The sequence below is a fragment of the Suricata suricatta genome, chromosome 17, assembly GCF_006229205.1.
Source record: "Suricata suricatta isolate VVHF042 chromosome 17, meerkat_22Aug2017_6uvM2_HiC, whole genome shotgun sequence".
Classification (NCBI taxonomy): Eukaryota; Metazoa; Chordata; class Mammalia; order Carnivora; family Herpestidae; genus Suricata; species Suricata suricatta.
Window position 1 is genome coordinate 13,327,838 of NC_043716.1, and position 28,000 is coordinate 13,355,837.

The 28,000-nt window shown below is 41.2% G+C and overlaps 3 protein-coding genes and 2 non-coding genes across 23 annotated transcripts in view; 4 read left to right on the plus strand and 1 right to left on the minus strand.

The window, feature by feature from the left end:
• Positions 1–10,853, plus strand: TSR1 (TSR1 ribosome maturation factor). The gene is made up of 15 exons (XM_029927435.1): positions 1–128; positions 304–407; positions 959–1,178; positions 1,292–1,426; positions 1,825–2,246; positions 3,248–3,407; positions 4,082–4,236; positions 4,486–4,682; positions 5,344–5,506; positions 5,872–5,982; positions 6,698–6,830; positions 8,165–8,281; positions 8,694–8,834; positions 8,931–9,005; positions 9,119–10,853. Exons 1-15 carry the CDS (start codon positions 32–34, stop codon positions 9,295–9,297), a joined length of 2,409 nt encoding a protein of 802 aa, XP_029783295.1. The 5' UTR covers positions 1–31; the 3' UTR covers positions 9,298–10,853.
• Positions 4,696–27,984, minus strand: SRR (serine racemase). Of its 16 annotated transcripts, XM_029927446.1 has the most exons (11): positions 26,289–26,429; positions 25,826–25,875; positions 22,020–22,034; positions 21,520–21,606; positions 15,539–15,710; positions 13,144–13,270; positions 12,843–12,946; positions 11,325–11,444; positions 11,092–11,166; positions 10,186–10,395; positions 4,696–9,846 (listed from the first exon to the last, which is right to left on the minus strand). In XM_029927446.1, the coding sequence occupies exons 4-11, from the start codon at positions 21,555–21,557 to the stop codon at positions 9,631–9,633; spliced, it is 1,062 nt and encodes a 353-aa protein (XP_029783306.1). In that variant the 5' UTR covers positions 21,558–21,606; positions 22,020–22,034; positions 25,826–25,875; positions 26,289–26,429; the 3' UTR covers positions 4,696–9,630. The 16 variants fall into 16 exon arrangements, with proteins under 16 accessions (XP_029783306.1, XP_029783308.1, XP_029783298.1 ...); XM_029927448.1 differs by lacking the exons at positions 22,020–22,034; positions 26,289–26,429 and adding an exon at positions 26,492–26,838; XM_029927438.1 differs by lacking the exons at positions 22,020–22,034; positions 26,289–26,429 and adding an exon at positions 26,492–26,838 and having other exon boundaries at positions 21,520–21,634.
• Positions 6,124–6,215, plus strand: LOC115283127. Its single transcript, XR_003904935.1, has one exon. It is a non-coding gene; the product is annotated as a small nucleolar RNA SNORD91 family (small nucleolar RNA).
• Positions 6,967–7,061, plus strand: LOC115283126. The gene has a single exon (XR_003904934.1). It is a non-coding gene; the product is annotated as a small nucleolar RNA SNORD91 family (small nucleolar RNA).
• SMG6 (SMG6 nonsense mediated mRNA decay factor) overlaps positions 26,490–28,000 on the plus strand; it is a 226,143-nt gene continuing 224,632 nt past the window's right edge. Inside the window, exon 1 of one of the 4 annotated variants that reach the window (XM_029927433.1) lies at positions 26,490–26,653. In XM_029927433.1, coding sequence (XP_029783293.1) covers positions 26,566–26,653 — 88 coding nt within the window. In that variant the 5' untranslated portion in view covers positions 26,490–26,565. Of the gene's footprint in view, positions 26,654–26,812; positions 26,911–26,955; positions 27,502–28,000 lie in introns of those variants that run through there. The other 3 variants (XM_029927432.1, XM_029927430.1, XM_029927431.1) reach the window with 3 other exon arrangements.

Sequence of the window (28,000 nt, forward strand, 5' to 3'; positions counted from 1 at the left end):
GCTAACAGACTGGGTACACGTGAACGGCGGCATGGCGGCCCACCGTTCTGGCCCGCTTAAGCAGCAGAATAAAGCTCATAAAGGCGGGCGGCATCGGGGTCGAGGATCCGCGCAGCGGGACAGCAAGGGTGAGAAGATAGGGTTGGAGGAAGAAAGGTTATTTTAGTCGATATTAGCTGCTTTTGTGTCCAGACAGTTCTTATCTCCGGCCTGGACCGCGCGCAGAGGCCCTGAGATGGGCGGAGAGAGTCCCCTTTCTGGACTCTCTGGTACTTTGCATAAGAACCCTTTCTAATCTTCTAGGCCGTCTAGCACTGAAGGTCCTAAGCAAGAAAGTGAGAAAAGAGCTCAGCAGAGTAGACCAGAGGCATCGCGCCAGCCAGCTCCGAAAGCAGAAGAAGGAGGCGGTGAGAGAAGCAGGGATTGGGGAATGGTGTGGTTTTACAACTGATCTAGGCGGTAATGCCTCGAACTGAAAAATGTGACCCTGGGAAGGGGCCGGGGATAGAAAAATAATGCTCGAGCACATGTCAGGCATGCAGATCTAGATTCATGCTAAGGGTTTGGTTTGTTTTTTTTTTTTTTTTTTTTTTTTTTTGAGAGAGAGCGAGACAGAGTGCAAGCAGGGAAGGGTCAGAGAGAGAGGGAGACACAGAATCTGAAGCAGACTCCAGGCTCTGAGCTGTCAGCACAGAGCTCGACAAGCGGTTCGAACTCACGAACCGTGAGATCATGACCTGAGCCAAAGTCGGACGCTTAATGGACTGAGTCACCCAGGCGCCCTGGGCATTCTTTGTTTTGGTCCAAGCTTCTGCCCACTCTCCAGGTCTACGTGCCTTTTACAAGAAAGATGCGGTGGGCTGGGAGTGGGGAGTTGGGGGTGAGGAAGGGGCATCCGTATTGTGGGAAATGCAGTAGTGCAATGAAGTACTGAAACATTGATCTTTTCTATTCTCAGGTTCTGGCAGAGAAAAGACAGCTGGGGAGCAAGGATAGTCCTCCTCATCAGGTGCTGGTGGTGCCTCTGCACGACAGGATTTCCCTGCCAGAGGCCTTTAGGCTGCTTCAGGATAAGGACACTGGAACAGTACACTTGAATGAATGGGGAAGCAACCATAGCTTTATGCTGTTATGCCCCCGCTTGAAACATCGGTGGTTTTTCATGTCTGCAAGGCCGGGTTAGAGCATACAACAGCATTTTCTATTGTGTTTTGAGTAGTGGTAATATTCTTTTAGTATGGTGTGCTGGTGCCAAACACCTTTTCCTGCTAACTTTGTCTTTTATCTCCAGGGGATCTGCATGCTGTGTTAGACATGGCTAAAGTGGCGGATACCATCCTTTTTCTCCTTGATCCACTAGAAGGCTGGGACAGCACTGGGGATTACTGTCTTTCCTGCCTTTTTGCCCAGGGCCTTCCCACCTATAGTAAGTGAATTGGAAGTATTAGAGGCAAGGGAGGGAAGTGAATTAGCGTTTATTATGCGCCTATAATTTTCCAGGCACTATGTCTGATATTTGATACAGAAATACAATTGGTGGGTTATATTTGGCTGGTGGTGAGTTGTACATGTGTGGCCTAAGTTTGGTCCATCATTTGGAAATTCTCTATCAAGGTGCCTTTTATTTCTGGACTACTCTTTGCCCAGAAGAAGAAGAAAAGTATGAACTTTGGTTTCACTATGAAAATTTTTTAGGGTAGTTGATTGTTCGGTTTCTCAGTGATCTCTGGGCTCACAACTGAACTGTTAGCTTGTTTGTGAACTACAAGGGGAGATTTACCCGTGGTAAAATAAGTAACAAAGCCCTTTTTCTCTTGCTCACAGCACTAGCTGTCCAGGGGATTTCTGGTCTTCCACCGAGGAAACAAATAGATGCCAAAAAGAAGCTAAGTAAAAGAGTAGAGAAGCGCTTTCCTAATGACAAACTTCTCCTGTTAGACACACAACAGGAGGCACAGATGCTGCTCAGGCAGTTGGCTAACCAAAAGCAACGGCATCTTGCCTTTCGAGATCGACGGGCCTACCTGTTTGCTCATGCTGCTGACTTTGTGCCTAGTGAAGAAAATAACTTGGTGGGCACCTTGAAAATCTCAGGCTATGTTCATGGGCAAACTCTGAATGTAAATAGCTTGCTGCATATCATTGGACATGGTGATTTCCAGATGAAACAGATAGATGCTCCTATGGACCCTTTCCCTTTGAATCCTAGAGTGGTCAAATCACAAGACTCTGGAGCTGCAATGGAGGTAAGACTGATGTTCTTAATGACTATGTATTGTAGGGGTGCCTGGGTGGGCCAGCCACTTAAGCATCTGACTCTTGATTTCGGCTCAGGGCATGATCTCATGATTTGTGAGTTTGAGCCCTGCGTCAGGCTTTGCACTAATGGCACAGAGCCTGCATGGGATTCTCTCTTTCCCTCTATCTTTACCTCTTCCCCACTTGTTCTCTCTCTCTCTCTCTCTCTCTCTCAATAAACATTAAAAGAACTTTTTTAAAACGACCATTGTAGATTTCACGGGTAAGCTGGTGTAGGATGTGAACTCACATCAGAGGAGGTAGTCTGCACTTTTAGACATCTATACTAGTTTCTGGAGGGGACTGCTAGTTTGAAGGAAGACAGTGGTCAACTGAATATGTTGACATTCCATATTTATCCAGCACCTTGTAGGTGCCTCACATAGCGATTGGCTTTGAGTTTATAAAAGACACAAGATGCAGTCTCTTTCCTTGGACAACCTAATTACATCAGAAAAAATGGCAAACAACTGAGAAATAAAGATTGAAAAAGTGTAGTTGAGGTATAGAGACCTGCTGTGTAAGTTGAGAAAGTAGACTAGCAAGCTTCACAGGAGAGCTCAGACTTGAGCCAGGTGTTGAGATGGTTGAATTATGATTTATGAGTTGAAGAGAGATGAAACTGTATCTAAGAAGATAGAGACAATATGAACCTAGTCACAGCGATAGATCAGATGGTTTCTTTGAACTCTGAAGAAATCAGCTTGATGGGATTAAGGTATGTAATAAATGGGTAGGAGTGAGAGCAGATTATGAAAGGCCTCAAAAGCAAGCAGAGGTATGGACTTAAAATGCTAGGAAATTGAAATGTTTGAAGGATTTGATAAGTTGGGCTCTCTGTTTCATTCTATTTTATTTTTCTTTTATTTGAGGACTGTTATTTCTGGATCTTCCTGGTTATTGTGTTAGATTTAGGGTAACATTTGGTGTCAACTATTTTGGTTTTCAGATTTGTGCTATGGATGCTGTAGTTGATATGGAGGAAGACCTTAAGGTCCTAATGAAAGCAGACCCCGAAAGACAAGAATCTTTGCAAACAGAGGTTATCCCAGATCCAATGGAGGGGGAACAAACCTGGCCCACAGAGGAGGAGCTGAATGAGGCCAATGGTTGGTATTGGCAAACTTGTTTGTAATTCATCTGGCCTGGAATTGTCATTTTCTCTAGCTGCTCACAGTTAGGGTAGAGTGGGATGAGATGTATTTGGAGGTTAGTTTTCTCCTCTTAACCTCTAAAGGCTGTGTGTTTGCACCAAGCAAACATTGGACATAGCTTTGCTACATACAGTTTTCAAAGTTCCTTTTGTTGTTGTTGTTGTTGTTGTTTTCTAATGAAGAGATAACTTTGATTTGTTGCACAGTTTATTTAGCTGTGTAAGATTTACTAGTTCTGAGGCAGCTGAATTAAATTAACAAGTAGTCTGTTCTAATTGTAGTGTCTGCTAGAGTTTCTGGTATTGGTAGCAATCTCTGGTATCATCTTGCCTAGGTGAGAATACCCAGAGGAATAGGGGAAAGGAGGTTTGTGTGTGTGTGTACACATATGTGTATATATATTGTGTGTGGGTGTGTAAGAGTGCGCAAGTGGGGTGGAGGGGAAGAGGGAAAGAGAGAGAAAAACTTAGGCAGGCTCTGTGTTCAGTGCTCAGCCTGACACAGGGCTCAATCCCATGACCCTGGGATCATGACCTGAGCCAAAATCAAGAGTCAAATGCTCACCTGACTGCGCCACCCAGGTGCCCAGGAGGTATATGATTTAACTTAACTCGTTTGGACTTCTACAGACTTCTTAAAGGAAAGTTCCAAGGTGGTAAAGAAGGTTCCCAAAGGGACATCCAGTTACCAGGCTGAATGGATTTTGGATGAAGATGGTGAAAGTGGTGCAGAAGATGAGTATGATGAGACTGAACATGAGGATTTTATTGAAGAGAACTCTCAGGTAAAGAAATGGATCCATAGGCCACTTCTGCTTACAGCCCTGAATGCAAGGCAGAGTACAATCCTGACCTTGAGGATCAGTTTTTTAGGAATGGCTTAGAGCTGCCAGAAATGAGACTTTATTTCTATAACTTAATTTCTATTAGAATTGATACTGGTTTTGACTAGGTGTCTAGTAAAATTAATTTACTTCTAGTTTAATGGCCTTTAGGGTAGAGACAGGTGTGAAACTGTAATCTTTATTCTGTAGGATGAGGGCAGTGAAAAGGAAGAGGAGGAAGAATGTGAAACTATGACGATAGGAGAATCTGTGCATGATGATCTGTATGATGACAGTGTGGATGAAGAGGCTGAGGAAAAAATGTTGGAGAAATATAAACAAGAAAGACTGCAAGAAATGTTTCCAGATGAAGTAGATACCCCCCGTGACGTGGCTGCAAGAATCCGGTGAGTCAGCAAGTCTAAAATCAGTGTTTTTATTTAAAATTTATGTGGCTCAGAACTGTGTCAGTGTGATACAAAAGAACCCATTGTCCTCGCTTTTGTAGGGCTAACATTCTATCTGGGAAGGTAAAACATACATACAGGAAACAGTACTATGTAATGAAGTTCTAGACTGTGTGGTGCAGACTAATAATGTCACAGTACTTTAACGAAGGGAATACTAAGGTTAATCAGCAAACGTTTCCTAAAGGAACTAAGACTAGAAGTATAAAACATTTGGAGATTTGAGGGAGTTTGGGCAAGAATAAAAGCATGAAGGTGTAGATGATGTCTGCTCTGGAGGAGAGTCTGATTAAAGCCAGAGAATTTGCATTGGATATTAGGGATGTAGTACTTTTGTCAAGGACCTTGTTTGCCAGGTTAAAGAGCCACTCCCTGAAGGCATCACTCTAAGTACTTGGTCCTTTGTAAGTGAGGGGCTGGGATTTGGTTCTGAAATATTTGTTAAGAGTTGTTTTGGAGTGTGGTTTTAGGCTATTAGATTATTTTGAGAGATAGTGGGAGAGTTTTTTTAAGCTAGAGTCTTAGCCATTTTAGAAGTGACTTGAGTGAAAAAGTAAGTAGCACCATATAAATTTGACTATTCTTTAAAATCTTTATCTAGATTTCAGAAATACAGAGGCCTCAAGAGCTTCCGGACATCTCCATGGGATCCTAAGGAAAATCTGCCTCAAGATTATGCTCGGATTTTTCAGTTTCAGAACTTTACTCATACTAGGAAACGCATTTTTAAAGAAGTTGAGGAAAAAGAGGTTGAAGGAGCTGAGGTATCTGCCTTTCTTTGTCCATCCCTATAATTTTCTTTTGTTTGCCAAGGTGCCCTCTCCTTTATTCCTTGTTTCATTTTGTGCTACCCTTAGCTGAATTAGAGGAGCCTTGTTTCATTTTGTGCTACCCTTAGCTGAATTAGAGGAGCTACCGAGTCACTGGTGAGAGTGATATTGAGAACAAAGAGGTATCAGATGTTAACTGAAAAAGTTTAATCTGGGTCGTTGAGACATATGTGAAAGGCAGTTTTGTAGGGTGACGGTGGGCTTTAGGATAGTTTAAGAGACTTTTAACATTTGGAGAAATGCTTCATCATTATTGAGACGTTACGGGTAGCTGACTATTTTCTACTTTCTTCTGGCAGGTTGGCTGGTATGTCACACTTCATGTCTCTGAAGTCCCTATCTCAGTAGTTGAGTACTTTAAGCGAGGGGCACCCTTGATTGTATTTTCTTTACTACCTCATGAACAGAAGGTGAGTTAGTATTTTGTGGGAAATGGGGACTTAAGAAACTTTCCAACCAGTTTGTATGATAGTCTGAAATTTTACGCGACTGACGTTTTACTCAATGGGATGTAAAAAATCTGCCTTAGGATGAAGAATCAGAGAATATGATAGAGAAGTCAATGATGGTGTTACCTAATGTGTCTGAACCTGTCTGAAGCATCTCAGTGATGCCATCTCTGTGTTCTGAGACTTCTCTGTCAGATTAGATTTTAACCAAGGGTTGGCAGCCTTAAAGGTAGTGGGGAGGGAAGGAGTGATTGGGCCACGTGTAGATCTCTTTCTTAATGGCCAGTAGTCATGTATGTTGCGTGTATGTGAGAGCTATGGCCTTTGGTCATTTGAAGAGTTGGGGAGGTAAGGGTCTTGAATGAGTGTGGTTTTGAAGTGTGTGGTGGCTGAGTGACTTGAAGGCACTGCTTTTGTGGCAGATAATGAGCCTCTGCAATGTTAGACACAGGAAGGTTAACTAACATAGAAGGATACGTGAAAGCTCCAAAAACCAGCGTATTTTTGACTCAAATGCCAGTTGTTGATAAAGGTAAAAGGTGAATCTTGTTTTGTCAACTAAACACCATAAATAGTATTAGAGCGAATCTGAATCTGCTAGTTTGGTTTTGTCTTCTTTCAGTTTTGGCTGCTCTATTCTAGATACGAAGGTCTGTTTTTCTTATGTCGTTCCCAGATGTCAGTACTAAATATGGTGGTGAGCCGGCACCCTGGCAACACTGAGCCTGTGAAAGCTAAGGAGGAGCTGATCTTCCACTGTGGGTTCAGGCGCTTCCGAGCCTCACCTTTATTCTCTCAGCACACTGCAGGTAACGTAGTGGGGAAGCTTCTGGGTTCTCGTCCATCTTAATGTCTTTTGGGGGACGATGATTTTTAGTGCAGGTGTGTAGAATACACAGTTTCAAACTCGGAGTTGCTGGGGAAGGGGTATTTTCAGTACTCTGGTCTAGGAGCCAATGATGTTTTTATTCACAATGTCTGAACCTGTCTGAAGCATCCCAGTGATGCAACCTCTGTGTGGTGCTGAGGCTTCTCTGCCATGAGTATTTGTTCCATAGTGGTTTTGAATGGGAGTTGGTGACTCCACAAGAAGGTGTGTCAGAGTGTAGAAACCTTGGCATCTGATGGCTAGTGGCTGTGTAGATGAAGGCTAAGGGTGGCCCACAGTTGGGTAAAACAGGTATGTGGCTTCTGAGGTGTTGAGATGAGATGTTGAAGAGTGGTGACCAGGGACACTTTTTTGGTAAAAATGATTGTACTCCTCTACATTGGGAGTGGGAAGATACTTTGCACTTATTTGGAGGCTTCTGAACATTACCACACACATTCAGCTCTCAGCAGTGGCTGGAGGAAGATGACGAAGGCAGTATTAACGGGTGCTCTGGATAATTTCTGTTCTTACTAGCCATATGTTAACTCCCTATGCTATCTAAATGAGGAATTAATTTCTCTTTCCTTTAAAATATTTTATTTCTCTGTAACTTGAGTGCTAAGCAGGAGGGAGGGTTTCATTGAAGGTACAAGCAGAAGCTCGGGTAGTCCTCAAGATCAGAGATCAGCAAAGTGTGGCCCTCAGGCCAGATCTGCCCCACTGCTTGTTTTAGTTAGATAAAATTTTGTTGGAACACAGTTGTGAGATTTTTCTCCCCTCCCCCCCCTTTTTTTCTCATGTATTGTCTGTGGCTATTTTTCTGCTATAGTGGCATAGCTGAGTAGTAGTTGGAACAGAGACTGTAGGGCCACAGACCTAAAACACTTACCTATCTGGCCTTTTATAGAAAATGTTTGCCAATCCTTGCTCATGACTACAAGCTGTTGATTTAGTGGAGATATTTTCTGTAAAGCATTGCTTCTCAAATGAAGTAGGGATAATGAGTATCAGAATCACCTGAAGAACCTTTTCAAACCCCAAATATAGTCCAGGCTCAAGGTTCTGCCTCCCTGTTAAAAAATCACTGTGAAGGACTGAGTTGTATCTTACGGTTGTATTGAGGTAGAAAAATACTTTGAGAACTAGGGGGGTAAAGAAACGTAAGTTGCCTTAGATTTGAGTTGCAATGATACAGCTTTTCACAGGCTTCTGGATTACCTATGGTTTCTCAAAATGATTTTGGTTTTTATTTTTTAACCCTTCCTATGGCAGCGGATAAACATAAATTTCAGAGATTCCTGACTGCTGATACGGCCTTGGTGGCAACAGTATATGGCCCAATCACGTTTCCTCCTGCATCTGTACTGCTTTTCAAACAGAATAGCAATGGTAAGTTAGGTTCACAGAGGTGAACAGGCTTGTAGGTCCTTAATAGGTTTAAAACTATTGCCTGTATTTAGATTTGAGAGCCATATGGTAAGAAGAACATAATAGTTTTCAGAATACCCAATCTCGGCCGCAGAGTGGGTCTGAGACAAGAATGACAAATGGGGTTTTATCTTGCTTATAAACCATAGCCAATTGGTAGGTGCTGCTCAGACTGCTGCATTTAGGATAGGTTCTCATGACTGATGTAGCAGGAATATTATTTAATGGTCTTTGCATGGACCCAGGAGGGCAGCATAACATACCCTTACTTTAAGGTTTCTCTAAAAAGATCTTGTTTAGGTCTTTAAGTGGACTGGAGCAATAAATGAAGGCTTTGGCTTGTAGACTCCAGCTACTCTGCTTTGCTCCTTAGGAATGCACAGCCTCATTGCTACAGGCTATCTGTTGTCAGTGGATCCAGACAGAATGGTCATCAAGAGAGTTGTTTTGAGTGGCCATCCTTTCAAGATTTTTACTAAGATGGCAGTTGTGCGCTACATGTTCTTCACCAGAGGTGGGTGTGAGGGATGGGGTCAGATTGCCTTTGTGCTTTGAGGCTTGAGTTTTGTGGGTGTATGTTTCATTTTGGTCTTCTCTGTTTCTTTCTAAGAGGATGTGTTGTGGTTTAAACCAGTGGAACTGAGAACAAAGTGGGGTCGCAGGGGACACATCAAGGAGCCTTTAGGTAAGAGAATGTGGGATTTGGCACCTTGTCTAGGTAGTGCTACTAAATGACTGCTGGGTTAGAAGACAACTGCTTTAAAATTTAAAAAGACCAACTTGCTGTTTTCTTTCTAGGTACTCATGGCCACATGAAGTGCAGTTTTGATGGGAAGCTAAAATCTCAGGACACAGTACTGATGAATCTCTACAAACGAGTTTTCCCCAAATGGACTTATGATCCATATGTACCAGAACCAGTACCATGGATAAAAAGTGAGATTTCTTCAACAGTGCCTGAAGTGGATATGGAGTAATGGATTTACTGGCATTCTGTCTCATTGCTGCTAGTTAGCACTCTAGAGATGGGATCCTACAGGTTGTAATTGGGTAAAATTTGTTTTCTACTTTAGCCTAGAGATCTGCCATTTTTTGCAGAAGGCTTTTCTTGGCTCAGATCAGGTATCTCCGTAAACTATGGATGTTCTCTTGCTACTTATTTAGTAAACAAAACATAACTATTACTGTAATATCCACTTTCCACTAGGATTTTGAAAGCTCTTTAAGAGGAGAAGATATGAAGTTAAAGGAACCAGGAAACAAAATTTCCAAGTGTCTTGAGACACGGAATCCTATCTCTTTTGCATAAACTAAACAGAGACAGATTGATAAGGAGCTGGCCTTTCAGCCTGCTTCACCCAAGTTAGGGAGGTTAAGTCTACATTTCCACCACTGAGTACAATACAAATGTTCTTTACTTCTGGGGAAACTGTTTGAAAATGCTGAGACAGCACCGCGGCCACTCCAACACCAGCTGTAGGTTCAATAAGCAGTTTCATCCTCTCCCACACCAGCTGGGTTGCATACTGTCAGTATGGAAAGGAATAAGAATTAGTGAAATGAGAGAAGGAGAAAGAGCCTAGTTGGTTGGCCTTTATAGTTAAAGGCCAGATATACCCAGTCTAAATTTTCTTCATGGCCATATGTATATGCTTGCTAGTGAAGGGCAAGGGTTTTTTCCCCCATCCTCACTCTGCTTCTGCTGTTGAGAGGGTTGTTTAATACATCTGGGGCACCTCCCACATGTCATGATGTCCTCTAGTCAAGTCCCCAGGGAATCAGTTGCTACTTAAAACAGGAGAAAATTATTTTGCCTAAGAAGTTGCTCCATTCTTTTGTATTTCCCTTTTCTATTGGAGCCTCACCTTAATTTCATCCTCTGTGACTGTGAAGACATCATCCACAAGGTCCCTTATAATAGGCCAGGTGTTTAAGCCAATGCTGGATTTGACACCATCTGCTATGGTTTCTGGAGGGTAGGGATTGGGAGTCAGTTCCCCTTTCAGCTTGGACTGGTAGCAGTCATCTGCATTCGAGGGTTCAGCAGCATATACCTTCACGCTAGGTCTCAGAGCCTGGGGAGAGGAATATTAGATATTTTACAACTAGCCACATCATTTTGCTTTGCATGCCTGCAGTAGAATAGGCAACAGAGGTAACACGTCTCTGTTCAAGTAAAAGACGTTCCTTTGATGTAAAGGAAATAGACGTTTAAGCATTTTAAATTGCATCCCTAATACTGGCCTTTAGTTGCTTAGATCACATCTGGTTCCAGTGGTAACTTGGGGGAAAGAGTAGCCCTTGGATAGTGGGTTGTTAAGGTGGAATTTAGGGAAAGGACTGTGAGGGTGTCACTCATTGTAACTGCTTTTGCACCGTCCAGTTGTTATGGATTAAGAATGGTAGTGAGGCAGAAAAGAGCCTTCCATTTCAAGTGTCAAGGCATTATTGGAAAGGACAGCAACTGGGGGGGAATGTTAAACCAAGTATCCACAATGTAGTGTGATATAAAATAAAATTCACTATGCCTGAAGTGGAGAGTCCTCCAAAGTTATTTTTTCTTTCTTTTTTTTTAATGTTTATTTTTGAGAGAGAGAGAGAGAGAGACAGAGCATGAATGGGGGAGGGGAAGGAATCTGAAGCAGGCTCTAAACTGTCAGCATGGAGCCCAATGTGGGGCTCAAACTCATTAACTGTGAGATCATGACCTGAGCTGAAGTTGATGCTTAACTAGCTGAGCCACACAGGCGCCCCAGAAACAAGTTTCTTACCTTAACTGTAATTGCTATTCCAGCAACCATTCCTCCCCCTCCTACGGGAACCACCAGTGCATCGACCAAGGGTACCTTTAGTGAAAAGAATGTAAAGTATAAATAGGTCTGTTAATAACCAGTTTTATGTATATTTAAAATAGACTCTACAAAAAAATTAATAAAATAAAATAGACTCTACAGCCAAACACCAGCTTTACCAATGGTTACACAAGAGAAGGAACAACCCTTACCTGGCTCAGCACTTCCACGGCAATCGTCCCTTGCCCAGCTATCACTGCAGGCTCCTGGTTGGGATGTACCATGACGCCTTCTGTTTCTTCCAAAATTCTTCTTGTAACATTTTCTCTGGACTGAAAGAGTACATTAATGTAGCTCAGTCCATTTATATTGAATAGAGTTCTCAAGTTAGAGTCAGTCATTTAACATTTTATTGGCCATCCTTCTTTTTTCCAACTATTTTTGGGCACTGGTGATATAACCGTGAACAAAACAATCATTGTGCTCAGTAAATTTATGTTCTAATATGGTGGGAAGGGGTGCATATAAGTAAATATATGGTATGTCAAAATGCCATGGAGAAAAGTGAGTTTATTTTCTATATGGTGCTCAGGAAGGGCCTCTGGTAATATGACATTTTAATAGGTTTGAAGAAGTCCTGTGGATCTCTAGAATATTCCAGGAGAGAGTAATAGCAAGTGCAAATATCACAAAGCAGAAGTGCTTGGCCTTTCAAAGAAAAGTTAGTGTGGTTGGTGTGAAGTGTTTGGGGGACAGTAATAGTGGGAGATGATGTCAGAAATGATTGGAATGGGCCAGTTCATCCAGGTGTTAGATAATTATGTGAATTTTGATTACTACTATATGTGAGAGAAACCACTGGAAGATTTTCAGCTGATGAGACACAAGTTCTAACTTATTAAATGGATAGTTCTGCTTGGTCTCTAGAAAACATACTAGTGGGGCAAGGGTGGAAGAAGTGGAGAAACCAGTTAGAATACTGTATCTAGATGAAAACTGGTATTGGTTTGAATCAAGGCGTTGATGGTGGAGGCTGTTAGAAGTAGTTGGATAGTGGAAGTGATTTGAAAGGAGGACTAAGATTTGGATGTAGGGTGTGAGCGAGTTCTCAAAGATGACTGACTTTGAGCAACTACAAGGATAAAAGTTGCCATTTACGGAGACAGGGAAGACTGGAAGAGCAGCAGTTTTAGGGAGGAAGATCAGGACTTTTTTTTTTTGGAATGTTTATTTTTGAGAGAGAGAATGCAAGCAAGGGGAGGGCAGAGAGAGAAGGAGAAGGGAGACAATTCCAAGTAGGCTTTTTGCTGTCCGCACAGAGCCTGATGTGGGGCTCAAACTCACGAACCACAAGATCACTTGAACTGAAATCAAGAGTCAGACACTTAGCTGACTGAGCCACCCAACCACCCCAGGAGTTTGGTTTTAGACAGAGTATGTTTGAGATGCCTATTAAGACATTCCAAGTGGGAATATCAGGTGATCATTGGGTATACAAATCTGGGTTAAGGGCAAAGATTAGGACTGGAGTTAAGAGTGTAGGTGACATTTTAAACGGTGATCTCATAGTTTAGTGATGTTACCTGAGTGAGTATAGAGAAAAAGTTGGGCATGTTAACATTTAGAGATGAAAAGGAAACACAGGAGACCGAAGAAATAGTAAGCTAGGATGAGAAGTTTCATTTGACAGTGAAAGTTACGGTAACACTGGGCACTGCTCCCTTCCTTACCTCATCACTGTGTTCACTGTACACTATGGAGGCTCCATAGGCTTGTATTGCCAATTTTTTACAGTTAGGAGCTGTTTGGGGCACCACAATGTAAGCAGGAATCCCTGGGAGAAAGAAACATGTTTAATTAGTACAAATCAAGAGAATTTAGAAAACAAATTTCTGTCAGTTTGCTTGTATAATCAATTAAGAACTTGGAAATATCCTTCCCCCAGTTATCACCAATCTCACTGAGATTAAGGATACTTTTCCACTCTTCTCTGATGAGCCTATATAGTGCCCTGAGAAGTTAATCAAGTACCTTCCAATTTGGCAGCATAAGCAAGAGCCTGGCCATGGTTTCCACTGCTGTGAGTAACTACAGCTTTGGGCTTCTCTTCTGAGGTGGCAGGAATCAAGCCTTTGATTGCATTAAGGGCACCACGAATCTGGAAAAGGGATGGTGAATCCATGGATTTGATTAAAAAGTTTCTTTTCAAAACACCAAAGAGCTTTCCTGAGTTTTCTCTTCCTAACACCACACATCCATTCCATCATGGAATCTTAACTGTTTCTACCTCTGAAATATCTCATGTGTTTTTACTGCTACTTTGATAAATCAGCCTCACTTCTTAACTTGCATTATATCAAACCTCAACTGATCCTCCAAGGCTCATTCTCTAATACTTCCACTAGATTATGAAATTTACCTTTTTAACATTATTATTTTTTTTTTCAAATTTTAGAGCGAGAGCTCAGAGGGGCAAGGGAGAGGGAGAGAGAATTCCCATCAGGCTCCACACCTAGCACGGAGCCTGATGAGGGGCTCGATCCCACGACACTGGAATCATGACCTGATCTGAGATCAAGAGTCATTAGGCAACTGATTGAGCCACCCAGGTGCCCCTGAAAGTGACCTTTTAAAAACAAATGTTACCTTTTTTATTGAGTGGCTATTTTGTAAGAAAAGCACAAATCCTTGGAAGTTGCAGTCTTTCTAAAACCCATTTCCTGCTCTTACTCTTGTAGCCATCCTAAATTGCTTCCAGTTTCCCTCCTACCAGGTTAGCTCATACCCCTATACCTCTCAGCATGCTGGTACCCCTATGTCTAATTCTTTTCCTTCACTCAATCTAGCTAAAAGTATTCCCCTGTAAGACTTGGATCAAACAGCACCCGGCTCAACTTTCTTGATCTCCTGGGTAGAATTAGGCATTTCATTCCATGGCATTTTATTTGTGTATCTCTTAGGTTACTTGTCATTAACGTTAATTTGTCATTGATCTGTTTGTTGACTAGCTTGTCTTTCCCTGCAAGTGTGGATAATAGTATAAGACCTACTATATGTGTGTGTGTGTGTGTGTGTGTGTGTGTATGGTCCTAGTAAGTGAAAATAAGTGTTTGATGTGTGATGAATAAAAAAATAAAACCATGGCAGAAGCAAAGGGCAAAAGAGAATAGTGTTCTGTTTAACATAAAATTGTTCGTTAATGGGTGGGGGAAAAGGTCCTAAAGCTACCACTTAAGAGGTACTAATACCTGTCAGGCATAGGGGTAAATGCAGCTTTCAGATTTTTACCTGAAAGGATCTTAAACCTCAGTCGTCAGGAATTATTATAGTAAATCAACACAGAAGTCTTTTAAAAATATTTTTTTAAGTTTTAAAAAATTTAATATCTACACCCATAGGGCTCAGACTCAACCCCCAAATTGAGTTGCGTGCTCTTCTGACTGAGCCAGCCAGGTGCTCCAAAAGGTCTATCTTTTATGAAAAGGGAAGGCTCTGATATATTTTGGAGAAAAAGATCTTATTGTATGAAGGTTTATCTGAGTTTAGATCTCTTGTTTATTTTTTCATTTTTTAAAATGTTTTATTTCTTTTTGAGTGACAGAGAGTGAGTCTGATCATCTGTGAGGGAGGGCAGAGAGAGAGGGAGACACAGAATCTGAGGCAGGCTCAGAGCCTGACATGGGGCTCGAGCCCACGAACTGTGAGATCATGACCTGAGCCAAAGCTGGACACTTTAATGGACTGAGCCACCCAGGCACCCCTAGGTCTTTTATATTCACAATAAGCTATCAAGGAATAAGTTGACACTGAATGCCTAAACTTGGCTATATGCACAGTGATCACACTTGCCCGTTTTGCCTTGCCATGTTAATGTCTACTGTCTAGGTTTAATTCCAAGTTACCCCTTCTCAAATATGTCCTAGTTTGGACAGTAAATTATATGATCACCCCAATTATAAGAACATTTGAGATTGGGGAGCCTTGGTGGCTCAGTCAGTTAAGCCTTTGGCTTTGGTTCAGGTCATGAACTCCCACTTCATGGGTTCGAGCCCCACATGGGACTCTGTGCTGACAGTTTAGAGCCTAGAGCCTGCTTGGGATTTGTGTCTCCCTCTTTTTCTACCCCTCCCTGGGTCATGCTCTCTCTGTCTGTCTTGCTCCTTCTTTCAAAAATAAACATTTAAATATGTATATATATGAGAAAATTTGAGATTATGCAAATGTAAAAGTGGCTTGTCAACACTGTGATCCTAAGTAACCAGGACTTGATCAAAGGAAAATTTTTTTTTCCAAGGAAAATTTTTACAATCCTTTTTCTTCAGCTATAAAAATAGTTCTACCTACTTTACTGGGTGGTGAGGAGGATCAATATATATGTGAAAGGGATTTGAAAAGATAATGATATACTATAAAAAGGGATTGTTACCTTGAAAGATCCAGTTTTCTGGAAGAGTTCACATTTGAAGAAAAGATTGCGCCCTGCTACTTGATTCAAAATGAAGCTCGTTAGCACTGGTGTGAGGTGGATAAAATCTTGAATGTTGACATGAGCTTTTTCAACATCAGCAAAGGAGATGCAGTACTGAGCACACATGGTTCTGAAACCCAGGAATAAAAAAGGTTAAAGCAAAGCCTGAGACCATATGTTTAATGAGAAGATTTTGAAAATGGCTAACAGATCCATAGAATGTACAAAACCAAGAGTGAACCATAATGTAGACCATGGACTTTGGGTGGTAATAATGTGTAATGCAGGTTCAATTGTAACAAGTCCACTCTGGTGAGGGGATGTTGGTAATGGGGGGGCTCTGCTTTTCTGGGGGCATGGGATATATGGGAAGTCTCTAATTTCCCATCAGTCTTACTGTGAACCTTAAATTACTCTAAAAAGTCTTGAAAGGGAGGAAAATAGAAAATGCACACCACAGGAAAATAATGATGTTAATGGAACTGTTTCCAATACTGGGGCTCCAGAATTTCTATACAGAAGAGAACCTGTCTTGAAGCTGACTTTTTTCTTTCTTTTTTAAAAAAAGTATTTTTCGGGGCGCCTGGGTGGCTCAGTCGGTTAAGCATCCGGCTTCAGCTCAGGTCATGATCTCACAGTTTGTGGGTTTGAGCCCCGCGTCGGGCTCTGTGCTGACAGCTGGCTCAGAGCCTGGAGCCTGTTTCTGATTCTGTTATTTCCCTCTCTCTCTGACCCTCCCCCGCTTGTGCTGTCTCTCTCTCAAAAATAAAAAATAGAAAAAAAATTAAAAAAAGTATTTTTCTATATTATCTGACTTTAATTTTAATTTTTAAAATTTAAATATCCAAGTTAGTTAGCATATAGTGCAGTTATGATTTCAGGAGTAGATTCCAGTGATTCATCCCCAATGTATAACACCCCGTGCTCATCCCAACAAGTGTCTTCCTTAATGCCCCTTGCCCATTTAACCCATCTTCCCACCCCAAACCCTCAATTTGTTGTCTATATTTAAGAGTCTCATGTTTTGTCCTCTTCCTTGTTTTTATATTACTTTTGCTTCCCCTCCCTTATGTTCATCTGTTTTGTCTCTTCAAGTCTGCATCTGAGTGAACTCATGATATTTGTCGTTCTCTAATTTTGCTTAGCATAATACCCGTTAGTTCCATCCACATAGTAGCAAATGGCATTGAAGCTGACTTTCTTAATAAATGTTTTAAGGTTTTATTTATTTATTTATTCTTATTGTTTCTGGTGAAGCTTTTTAGAAAAAAAAAACTGGTGGTGATTATGGAAGGCTTAAAGTTCAGCCCTCATGCATACCATCCATCTCTTGGCACTGTCATTGGTCTCTACTTTTTCAGAATTGTTGTGAAGCTTAAATGAACTGTGTTCAAAATGTTATAAATTTTTATTTAAAAAATATTTAAGGAGAAAAATTGCTTACAGTCTTAGCATTTTAATAAATTGCTCATTTTCATCTCCTGTTTTTTCGGTATATTTACATGATATGATAGTTAAAATCATAGGTAACATTATGTTTGCTGCTATTCCAGTTGGCTCAACGTTTTTAAAGGTTCTGTAATTACTGTTTTCAATAACTTATGCTTCCATTTTTTACTATTTTTATTGTAGCATTTAAACATGAAGTTTTTTTCCCCCTTATTAACAAAAGCAATGCATGTACAATTTAAAAAACAATTTGATGTTTCCTCCTCAAAGACAATTGCTATCCAAATTCTTGGATGTATCTTTCCAGGCCCACACACCTATACAGACAAAGCTTTTTTGACAGATTTGGTAACTTGCCTTTTCTTTTTCAAGGTTTTTTTTTTTTTTTTTTTATGTTTATTTGAGGGGGTGGGCTGGGAGACAGAATCTGAAGCAGGCTCCATGATATCAGTTCAGAGCCCGATGTGGGACTCGAGCCCACGAACTATAAAATCATGACCTGAGCCGAGACCAAGAGTCCAGATACTTTAACCAACTGAGCCACCCAGGTGCCCCTCCTTTTTCTTTTTCTTTCTTTTTTTTTTTTAAAGATTTTATTTTTAACCTCTGTACCAAACTTGAGGTTTGACTCATGATCCTGAGATCAAAAGTCCCATGCTTTGAGCCAGCCAGATGCCCCTAGCTTGTTTTTTCTGAGACAATATTATGAATATGAATCTTTGTTTATCAATAGATAATACAATAACTGTATACGACATTTTAGATGGTGATTTCTTTTCACAAAAAATACCATACTTAAAAAAGTTTTACTTGTTGAACATTTAGATTTTGGGAGGGGGGGAATCTATAGTAATGCAATGAAGAGACATGTTGCAAGATCTTGGTGTCTATATCTGTGCTTTGGGTAGATAGTGGCAAATGTATTTTGCGTCAAAAGGCACGCACACTTCTAAGACATTTGATACCCACTGACAAACTGACTTCCAGAGGAGTTGTAGATTATATCTTTTTACATTCCCAACAGCAGTTTCTAAGGAATGCCCTTCTTCCTTCACCCAGCTGTATCATTTTTAATCTGTCAATTTTTAAAATTTATTTTTGGGAAAGAGAAAGCAGGGGGAGGGGCAGAGAGAAAGGGAGAGAGAGAATCCTAAGCAGGCACCGTGCTGTCAGTACAGAGCCCTGCACAGGACTCAAACCCATGAACTATGAGAGCTGAAATCAAGAGCTGGACACTCAATTGACTGAGCCACCCAGGTGCCCCTTAATCTGTCAATTTAATAAAATACGTCTAGTAGTTTGAATTTATATTTCTTTACTAGTAATTGAACGTTTTTTCTGTATATTTATTGGCTACATTCTGTTGTGAATCTTTAACACACCACTTAATGACCAAATCCATTTCCTCTGAAATGCTATGTTTATCAAAGATTAAATTTCTATTAACACTTGGAGCTTTTATGGACTTTGTATTTTGTTCTACTAATCAGACTGCCAATTCCTTTTCCAGTTAACTGTATTAATACGTTCTTCCATGATTATGCTAAATATATTGGCTTTTTCAGTTAATCCTCTGACTTTAAAATTTTTTTTTATTTTGGGGAGAGAGCATTTGAGGGGGGAGGGGCAGAGAGAGAAGAGAACAGAAGATCTGAAGTAGGCTCTGCATTGATAGCACGGAATCCTGTGTTGAGCTTGAACTCATGAACTGTGAGATCACGACCTAAGCCAGAGTCAGATGCTTAACCAACTGAGCCACTCTGGGACCCCAAAACTCCAACTCTTGATTTAAGCTCAGGTCATGGAGATAGAGTCCTGAGTTGGGGGCTCTAGCACACAGCCCACAACTTGCTTGGAATTCTCTCCCTCTCTCTCTGCCCCTCCCCTGCTTACACACACATGGCCATGCTCTCTCCCTCTTTAAAAAAAAAAAGAAAAAAAATGTGTTGGCTTTTCTCACACAATTCTTCCATGAACTTTCAAAATCCTTTATCAAGGTTGCTGGAAAATCCAGTTTAAGATAAACAAATGAAGGGTACCTCAATGGCTCAGTTGCTTAAGCAACCAACTCTTGATTTAGGCTTAGGTCATAATCTCATGGTTTGTGAGTTTGAGCCCCACATTAGGCTCTGCACTGACAGGGTGGAGCCTGCTTGGGATTCTGTCTCCCTCTTGCCCCTCCCCCATCCACACATGCTCTGTCAAAAATAAACATTAAAAAAAAAGATAATGCAAATGAACTGGTGGCATAATTGACATTTAAAAATACCGAGTTTCCCATCCATGAACATGGGTGTCCTTTAATTTAGTGAAGTCTTTTTACTTTAGGTTTCTTAGTAAGATTTTCATTACTTCTGTCCTGTGTAGATCTAATTAAATTTAGGCCTAAATACAAAATATTTTTGTTGGTATTTTTAAATTAGATTTTTTGATTGCTTACTGATGATGTATATGAAAGGTAATAATTTTTGTATATTTATCATGTAGCAGGATACTTAGATTACCTTGTTAGATATAATAGTTTTATAGTTCATTCTCCAAATAATCACACTATCTATAAATGAAGGTGATGTCTTTACCTTATAAACATACCTCTGGTAACTTTTTTAGTAACTTGCCACTTCCTCCTGAATTGACTTTAGAAACTGACTTTATATTTTTTGGGGGAAATCATCTAATTTAAAATTTCAAACAGGTTAGTATAACATTGAACATATTAATATTCCTGTGGTACTCATTCATTCCGTCAACAAATATTGCACACCTCTGTGTGTCAGATATTTGTTTTTGGGATACAGTGTTAGAAAAATAGACTTGTCATTGCTCATTAAGCTTATAATCTAGTGGAGAGATATTTACAATTATTGATAGGTGTTATTAGGGAAGTATGTTATGATAGGATACTACTATAATGGGAGGTTATGTAGATCAAGGATGAAGGAGATTAAGGAAGGCCCTGTATGGAGAAGTGAACTTTAAGTTATGACCCGTAAGGTGAATGGGCAGAAAAGAGGGAAAAATATTTCTGGTGGAGGGAATATGTGTGAAGGCTTCAAGGAGGAAAAGACTTGGCATATTCTAGAAACTAAAAGAAGGCCAATGTTTCTGAAATAGTGATCAAAGGGGAGTGTGATGATAAGGTAAGAGTAAAGGTGGCAAGGTCTACATCATAAGTGACTGTGGCTCATGGACTTTTTTTCTGAAGAGCAACAGAATGCCTTTGGATAATTCTGAGCAGGTAAGTGGCATGCTAGAATTTGTATTTTCAGGAAATCACTCTGGCTCCATTGTGGTGAATGAAAAGGAAAGAAATATAACTGGAATTGAGGAGTCCATTTAGGAAGTACTGTTGTCTATATAAAAATCCACAGGTGTTTGGATGGTGAAAGTGAGGGCAGAAAAATAATCATTCAAGATATTGTTTTATAAAAACAATCTGATTTTTAAATGGGCAAAGGACTTGAATTGACAGCTCTCCAAAGAAGATATACAAATGGACACAAGCACATGAAAAGTTGCTAAACATCACTAATCACTAGGGAAATTCAAATGAAAACCACAATGAGATACCACCTTACACCTATTAGGATGATTACTATTGAAAAGCAAACTAACAAGTGTTGGGCAGGGTATGGATACAGTGGAGCATTAGTGTACTGTTGCTGTTGGTGGAAATATAAAATGGTGCAGCTGCGTTAAAAAACAGTATGGTAGTTCCTCAAAAAGTTAAACATAGAATTACCGTATGACCCAGCAATTCCTCTTCTGGGTATATACCCAAAATAATTCAGAGTGTTTCAAAGACATATTTGTACACCTATGTTAAGAGCAGTAGGATTCATAATAGCCAAAAGGTGGGAGCACCCCAGGTATCTATCGACAGATGAATGGGTAAACACCATGTGGCATACACATACAATGAATATCATTCTGATGTACTAACTACATGGATGAATCTTGAGATATTATGCTAAGTGAAATAAGCCAGTCACAAAAAAAAAATTACCATATGATTACACTTATATGAGATACCTAGAGTAGTGAGATTCATAGACAGAACCTAAAATGGTGTTTGCCGGAGACTGGGGGGAATTAGAAGTTGTTAAATGGACATAGTTTCAGTTTTGCAAGATAAAAAGAGTTCTGGAGATTGGTTGTACAACGTCAATGCACTTAACGCTACTGAACTGTACACTTAAAAATGGTTACAATGGTATATTTTGTGTTATGTATGCTTTACCACAATTAAAAAAACCCACACAGACACACACAAAAGAGATACATTTTGGAGATTATAATTAGGACTCTTGGTTGCAAGTCACAGAATCCCAATATGAATTGGCTTAGGCACAAGGTGGAGGTGACAGCATTTATAGGCTCACGGAATCCCAGAAGAGTTGAAATAAGGGAAGGGCAGGAATATGGAGCTTCAGGAACAACTGGAACCAGGGACTTGAGATTTTTTCCAGGACTTTCTCATTGTTTCTCACCTCTGCTGTTTTCTGCATGTTGGCTTCATTCTTTTCATTGCAGACCAGCTGGTTCCACATGGCAGGACATTTGGGTGTTGACAGCTCCTGTGTTTTACATTTTATGGTTTCCACACTGGAAAGGGATTTTTTCCCTTAGATTCAGTTCAAAAATTCTGGGTAGGGATTCTTATTGGCATATCTTGGTCCAGGACAAGTGGCCAAGGGTGTGAGGTCATTTAAGATAATACTATGCAACAGTCAGAAATATTTACAGAAACATGAAAAAGAAACACAGTGATTTCTATGACATAGTATCAATTATGCACATTTAAGACACATACATGAAACAATATTATATATTATTCAAAGATACATGTATATCCAAAGACATATATCAAACACATTAGAGTGACTACGCAAGAAGGGAGGGAAGGATCATGAATAACTGGTTTGAAGGGAAAAAAGATAAAATGAGAAAGAACTTGTTGATGGCAAGGTGAACCAAATAGCATGACTACCTCAAATCTCTGCACCTGAGGGAAAATAGCAAACGAAGTAAGTATGAAAAAAAGGAAAGACAGAAAAATAAAAGGTACTTCCGAGTGAGAAGGGGTGGGGGGCAATTTTCAAGAGAAAAGGTGAGAATGTTGGGGTAATTAATTCCATAGTTGTCCACTGAAGAGATAGAAGAGACATGTCCTGATATTAGATTAAATGTGGGGAGAGGGGTAGGTATTAAGGGTAATTCCTGGGTTTTGACTTAGATGGTGGCATAATTTACTAATGTAAGACTGGTAAAGAAACAAGTATTTTAAGGGAACATCAAAGATTTGATGAGCTAAGTTTGAATTACTTATGAAACATCTATAAGAATGTTCTTTTTTTTTTGCTAGAAATGTTGTCTATGTTTTCTTTTTTCTTTTTTTATATTCTTTTTAAGTTTTTTTTAAATTTTTTAAAATGTTTTATTTATTTTTAATACAGAGAGAGACAGAGCATGAGAGGGGGAGGGGCAGAGAGAGAAGGAGACACAGAACTGGAAGCAGGCTCCAGGCTCTGAGCTAGCCATCAGCACAGAGCCCGACGCGGGGCTCGAACCCACGAACGTGAGATCTGACCTGAGCCGAAGCCGGAGGCTTAACCGACTGAGCCACCCAGGCGCCCCTTAAGTTTTTTTTAAATGTTTTATTTATTTTTGATACAGAGAGAGACAGAACATGAGAGGGGGAGGGGCAGAGTGAGAAGGAGACACAGAACCAGAAGCAGGCTCCAGGCTCTGAGCAGTCAGCACAGAACCTGATGCGGGGCTCGAACCCACGAACATGAGTCTGACCTGAGCCAAAGTCAGAGGCTTAACCGACTAAGCCACCCAGGCGTCCCTTTCTATGTTTTCTTAAAAGATTTTATTTTTAGATACTCTCTACTCCAAACATGGGGCTTGAATTTACAATCCCAAGATCAAGAGTTACATGCTCTACCGACTGAGCCACCAGGTGCCCCTGAAGTGTGTCTATTTTTTTTTAAGTTTATTTATTTATTTTGAGAGAGAGAGAGAGAGAGAGAGAGAGAGAATGAGCAGAGAAGGAAGAGAGAGAGAGAGAGAGAGAGAGAGAGAGAGAGAGAGAGAGAGAGAGAATCCCAAGCAGGCTCCACACTCAGTGTGGAGCCCAATGAGGGGCTTGAACTCAATGAACTCTGAGATCATGAGCAGAGCCAAAAACAAGACCAAGAGCAGGACCCTTAAACAACTGAGCCACACAGGCGCCTGGAAATGTGCCTATTTTTAATATCTATTTTATTTCTGAAGAAGGAGCTCTTCAATTTATTTATCAAGTGCTATTCTTTTTCCATTATAATCTCTTGATTTCATCTTGATTTCTTCTATTTTCCACTCTTGTTTAATACTTAGTATATTATCATCCTTTAAAAATCTTTTTTAAGTTTTTAAAAATTTTATTTATTTAAATGAAGTTTTTAGTTTTAATTTCAGTATAGTTAACATAGTGTTTCATTAGTTTCAGGTGTACAATACAGTGATTCAATAATTCTATACATTACTCAGTGCTCATCATTATCACCTATTTCACTCATTCTCCCACCCACCTCCCTTCTCGTAACAATCAGTTTGTTCTCTATAGTTATGAGTCTGTTTCTTGGTTTGTCTTTTTCCCTTTACTCACTTGTTTCTTGAATTCCACATATGAATGAAATCATGTTATTTGCCTTTCTCTGACTATTGTGTTTCATTTAGCCTTATACTCTCTAGCTCCAACCATGTTGTTGCAAATGGCAAGATTTCATTCTTTATGGCTCAATATTCCATTGTGTGTATATACATACATATAGACACATATGTATGTATAGATGTATACACACACACCGTCACATCTTCCTTATCCATTCATCTGTCGCTGGACACTTGGGCTGCTTCCATAATTTGGCGATTGTAAATGATGCTGCGATAAACATAGGGGTGCATGTATCCCTTTTCAATTAAGGTTTTTGTATTTTTTGGGTAAATACCCTGTAGGGCAATTACTGGATCTTATTCTTTTAAAATGCGTAAGAGGCGTCTGGGTGGCTCAGTCAGTTAAGTGTCCCACTTTGCGCAGGTCATGATCTCGCAACTCGGGGCCTCCCAGCCCCACTTAGGGCTCTGTGCTAACAGCACAGAGCCTGGAGTCTGCTTCAGATTATGTGTCTCCCTCTCTTTCTGCACCTCCTCTGCTCACATTCTGTCTGTCTCTCTCTCTCAAAAATAAACAAACATTTAAAAAATTTTCAATTAGTAATAAAAGCACTCAGGCTATACATTTTCCTCTGAGTACTGCTTTAATGATATATTTTGCTATGCAATATTGTCATTAATTTTAATCTTAAAAAATCCACAATTTTAGCTTTACTTAAAAATTTAAAAAAAAAATATTTATTTATTTTTGAGAGACAGAAACAGATCATGAGCAGGGAAGGGGCAGAGACAGAAAGGGACACACAGAAATCGGAAGCTGGCTCCAGGCTCTGAGCTGTCAGCACAGAGACTAGGGCTAGAACCCACAAGCTGAGATCATGACCTGAGACAAAGTCAGCCGACTGAGCCACCCAGGCGCCCCTAGCTTTACTTTTTTGACCGAGTTATTTAAAATTTATGTTTAAAAAAATTTCCAAGTAGCTGGAATTTTGCTTAATTTGTGGTTATTTACTTCTAGTTTTACTACTTTGTGATCAGTAAATGTGACCTGTAAAATTTTTGGATTTAGAAATTGAATTCCTCTTTCCTTTTTTTTTTTTTTTAACATTTATTTGAGAGACGGAGCATGAATAGGGGAGGGGCAAGGGAGAAAGAGACACAGAATCCGAAGCAGGCTCCAGGCTCTGAGCTGTCTGCACAGAGCCCAACAGAGGGGCTCGAACCCACGGACTGTGAGATCATGACCTGAGCTGAAGTCGAATGCTTAACTGACCTAGCCACCTACACACCCCTCATGAATGCTTAAAATCTGAGGCTAAATAGAAGTCCTAAATTTTCATCGACCTAGTAAATTTTTTTCTATTACTTCTTTGATAACTGCTCCTTCTCAGTCAGTTCCATTATGGCCTTCTGGAACTTGTATTTATTATTAGTTTCCTGAATCCATTCTCCATGTCTTCTATTATTATCTCTCATAGTTTTATGTTATACTTCACTTCTAAGTTATGGTAAATTCTCTTGAGCTGTTTAAACTAATTTGGCAATCATGTTTTTCCTAAGAAAGTACTGTTCAGATTATTTTTCCTAATTTTGGAAAAAAACTGGTGCAATGTCCTCTCTAACTCCAATGTTAAAATGAACTAGTTTTAAATATTATTTTCTTATTTTTTTCACGTTTTAAAGATTGCCATTTGCTCAAATCAATTTCCTTCTTTTGATCCATTCCATCTTTTCACTTATCTGTTGCTCTTTCTCCATCTGCTTAACCTTCCGGTGGCTAAATCTGTGTCACATAATAGGGACTGAATGAGTTCTGTCAGTGATCGTTAAAATCTTTTAGGCCCAGGCTAAGTAATAAGTATTGGTAACTACTTTTTTTTTTTTTGAAGGTGTAGAGGTCCAATAGACCGTGTGGGATTGGTAAAGAGCAACAGGTGAAGGGAGTTTCAACACAGTTCTGAACAGGGGCTCAGGAACAGGAAGTTTAAAAAGCATCAGTCTTCTGACTCAGTTACATTTTAAATATGAAAACAAAACAAAAACAAAAACAAAACCCCAAAGCAAAACCACCACCATAGAACCAGGTAAGTCAAGAATCCACAATGATACAGAACTTCCCAAAACAATTTACAATACCTCTTGATTTACTTCCACGCAATCCCTTCCCTCAGCAGGAGCCAACTATACTGTAGTTTTAAAAAGTCAGGAGGAAAAAAAGAAAAAAGTCAGGGGTCACGGGGAGGTAGTCTGCCATAAAGGAAAAGACTGACATGCTAGTATCTAACCACTGTGTCACCCTGGGCAATTTGCTTCGGTTCTCTAGGATTTAGTTTCCTCATCTAAAACAAAAGGAAGGCGGGGGGGGGGGTGCAGATAATAACTGCTCTCACAAGGTCCCCAAGTATAAGACTGGGGCGCTAGTCCGGGCCTGTGGCGGGAGACCTCGGCCTAAGATGTCTGGAGGAGCCCGGATTGTGGGGTGTCTCCGTCAGCCCCAAGCCCCAGACCAGCACCAGTGTCCTCGATGGCCACCACAGCTGCAACAGCAGCCACCGCCGCGAACGCCCGCCTCGCCTGGCCTGGCTTGGCCTCTCCTCACCTCACAGGCGCCGCGCTCCCAATTCCAGCCTCAGCTCACCTTCACCGACCACACCTCTGCGCACGCGTAGCGCCCGCCTCCCCAGCCCTCTGGAGCGCCTGAACTGGCGTTCAGAGCTTTTCCTCCCAGTGCGGCCACCGTCGTTAGGGGAGGAGGGAGGGAGGGGGCGGGGACACGGGTGGGAGGTGGGTAAGCGCGCGCACCGCCCGTCCGTCGTGGTTTCCTGGCTGCGCGCGGCGGTGGCGGAGTGGCTGCAGCTCTAGAAGCAGCCGCGAAGATGGCGGAGGGGTTGGAGCGTGTCCGGATCTCGGCGTCGGAGCTGCGAGGGATCCTGGCCGTTCTGGCTCCGCAGGCCGGGAGCAGAGGTGAGTCGCGCCGCCCAGCTCCTGGGCTGGGCCTGCCCGCCCCGCCTCCCTCTCCTCCTCTGCCTCCTCCCTGCTCTGCCCGCGGCGCTCGGGAGCCTCCGCCCCTTCCCCCAGCAGTGGGGGCGGGGGCCGAGGGCGGTCCTCTGGCAGCCCCAACTAGCCCGGAGGCCGGTGTGGAGTCAGGCTCCGCCAGCTCCGGCCCACTTCGGGAGAGTTCGACCTGAGTTCCTGCCTCCGCCCCTTTTCTCACCGCGAAGGTGACTGTTCCCCACTGCCCCAGCCTTCTCAGACCGGTCTTTGGATTCCCGGCCGTCAGGAGACGCGGAGAGGAGTGGGCGCTGGGGTCTGGTGAGGCCCCAGGGTGTATCGTTCCCAGAGGAATCATCCGCAAGTCTGCCCTGTCATCTCTTTAGAGTTGGAAGGAACTGGGGAGATCGAGGAGAAAGATTGGACAGCTTGGGACTTCCTTGCTGAACTTTTTCCCCCAAGGAAGGCTGCGCCGCTGGAGGGATCCAGGACCTCCAGTAGAGAGCTGACGCTACTCTGGTTTGCCCTTGGCATGTGTAGGAACAGTGTTTATCAGACAGAATGCTCATCTTGCAAATTAAAGTCTCCATCCACACTAGGAAAGCTCCAAGGAAGATTCTAGTATCTCATCTCTCCTTTGTCAGGCAGTGCAGTTGTGTACAGTTGTGCTTCTCAGGCTGTGGCCAGAGTCTGTGAAATTGGTTTTGGTCGGTCATCTGAATGGGATTATTCAGGTTGTTTTCTCCCTTTGCCGTGAGAAGTTGCGGTAGCTCTTCTCATTCCTCTTCCCCACCTCTCACCTGTTACAAAGGCTGCTGAGGGTGAGTTATTCTGGAGATAAACTGCTTTACCTTTTTTCTGTACTTGATGAAGTAATGTTTTAAACTTTTGAAAATACTGAAGCAGTATCTTACACTTTAGGGGCTTTTGTGGGTTTTCTTTTTTTTTTTTTTTTCCTGTTTTGTTACACCTATGAGTTTAAATGCTGGAGGATGTTACTTATACTTATCCCTGTTACGGGCTTGTTTGCATTGGTGTTTATAGAACAGTATTCCAATTTTATATAGCATTCTGTTTTGAATACTCTATAATCTCACTAATTCCTGTCAGTTTCCCATTGAAAAGTTTGGTGGCTGTTTGTAGTAATCTCTCCCCTTAATAGATAAAGGTAACATACAAAAAAAATAGATACTTGCTTATCTGTCATTCACTAAGTTAATGGAGCTTGGAGTGTAGTTTCTAAAGTCCTGTACTCTTATTCTTGAGTGCTGCAGACCTGGGTATTTTGAGAGCATGTCACAATACTTCTGTTATCCTCCA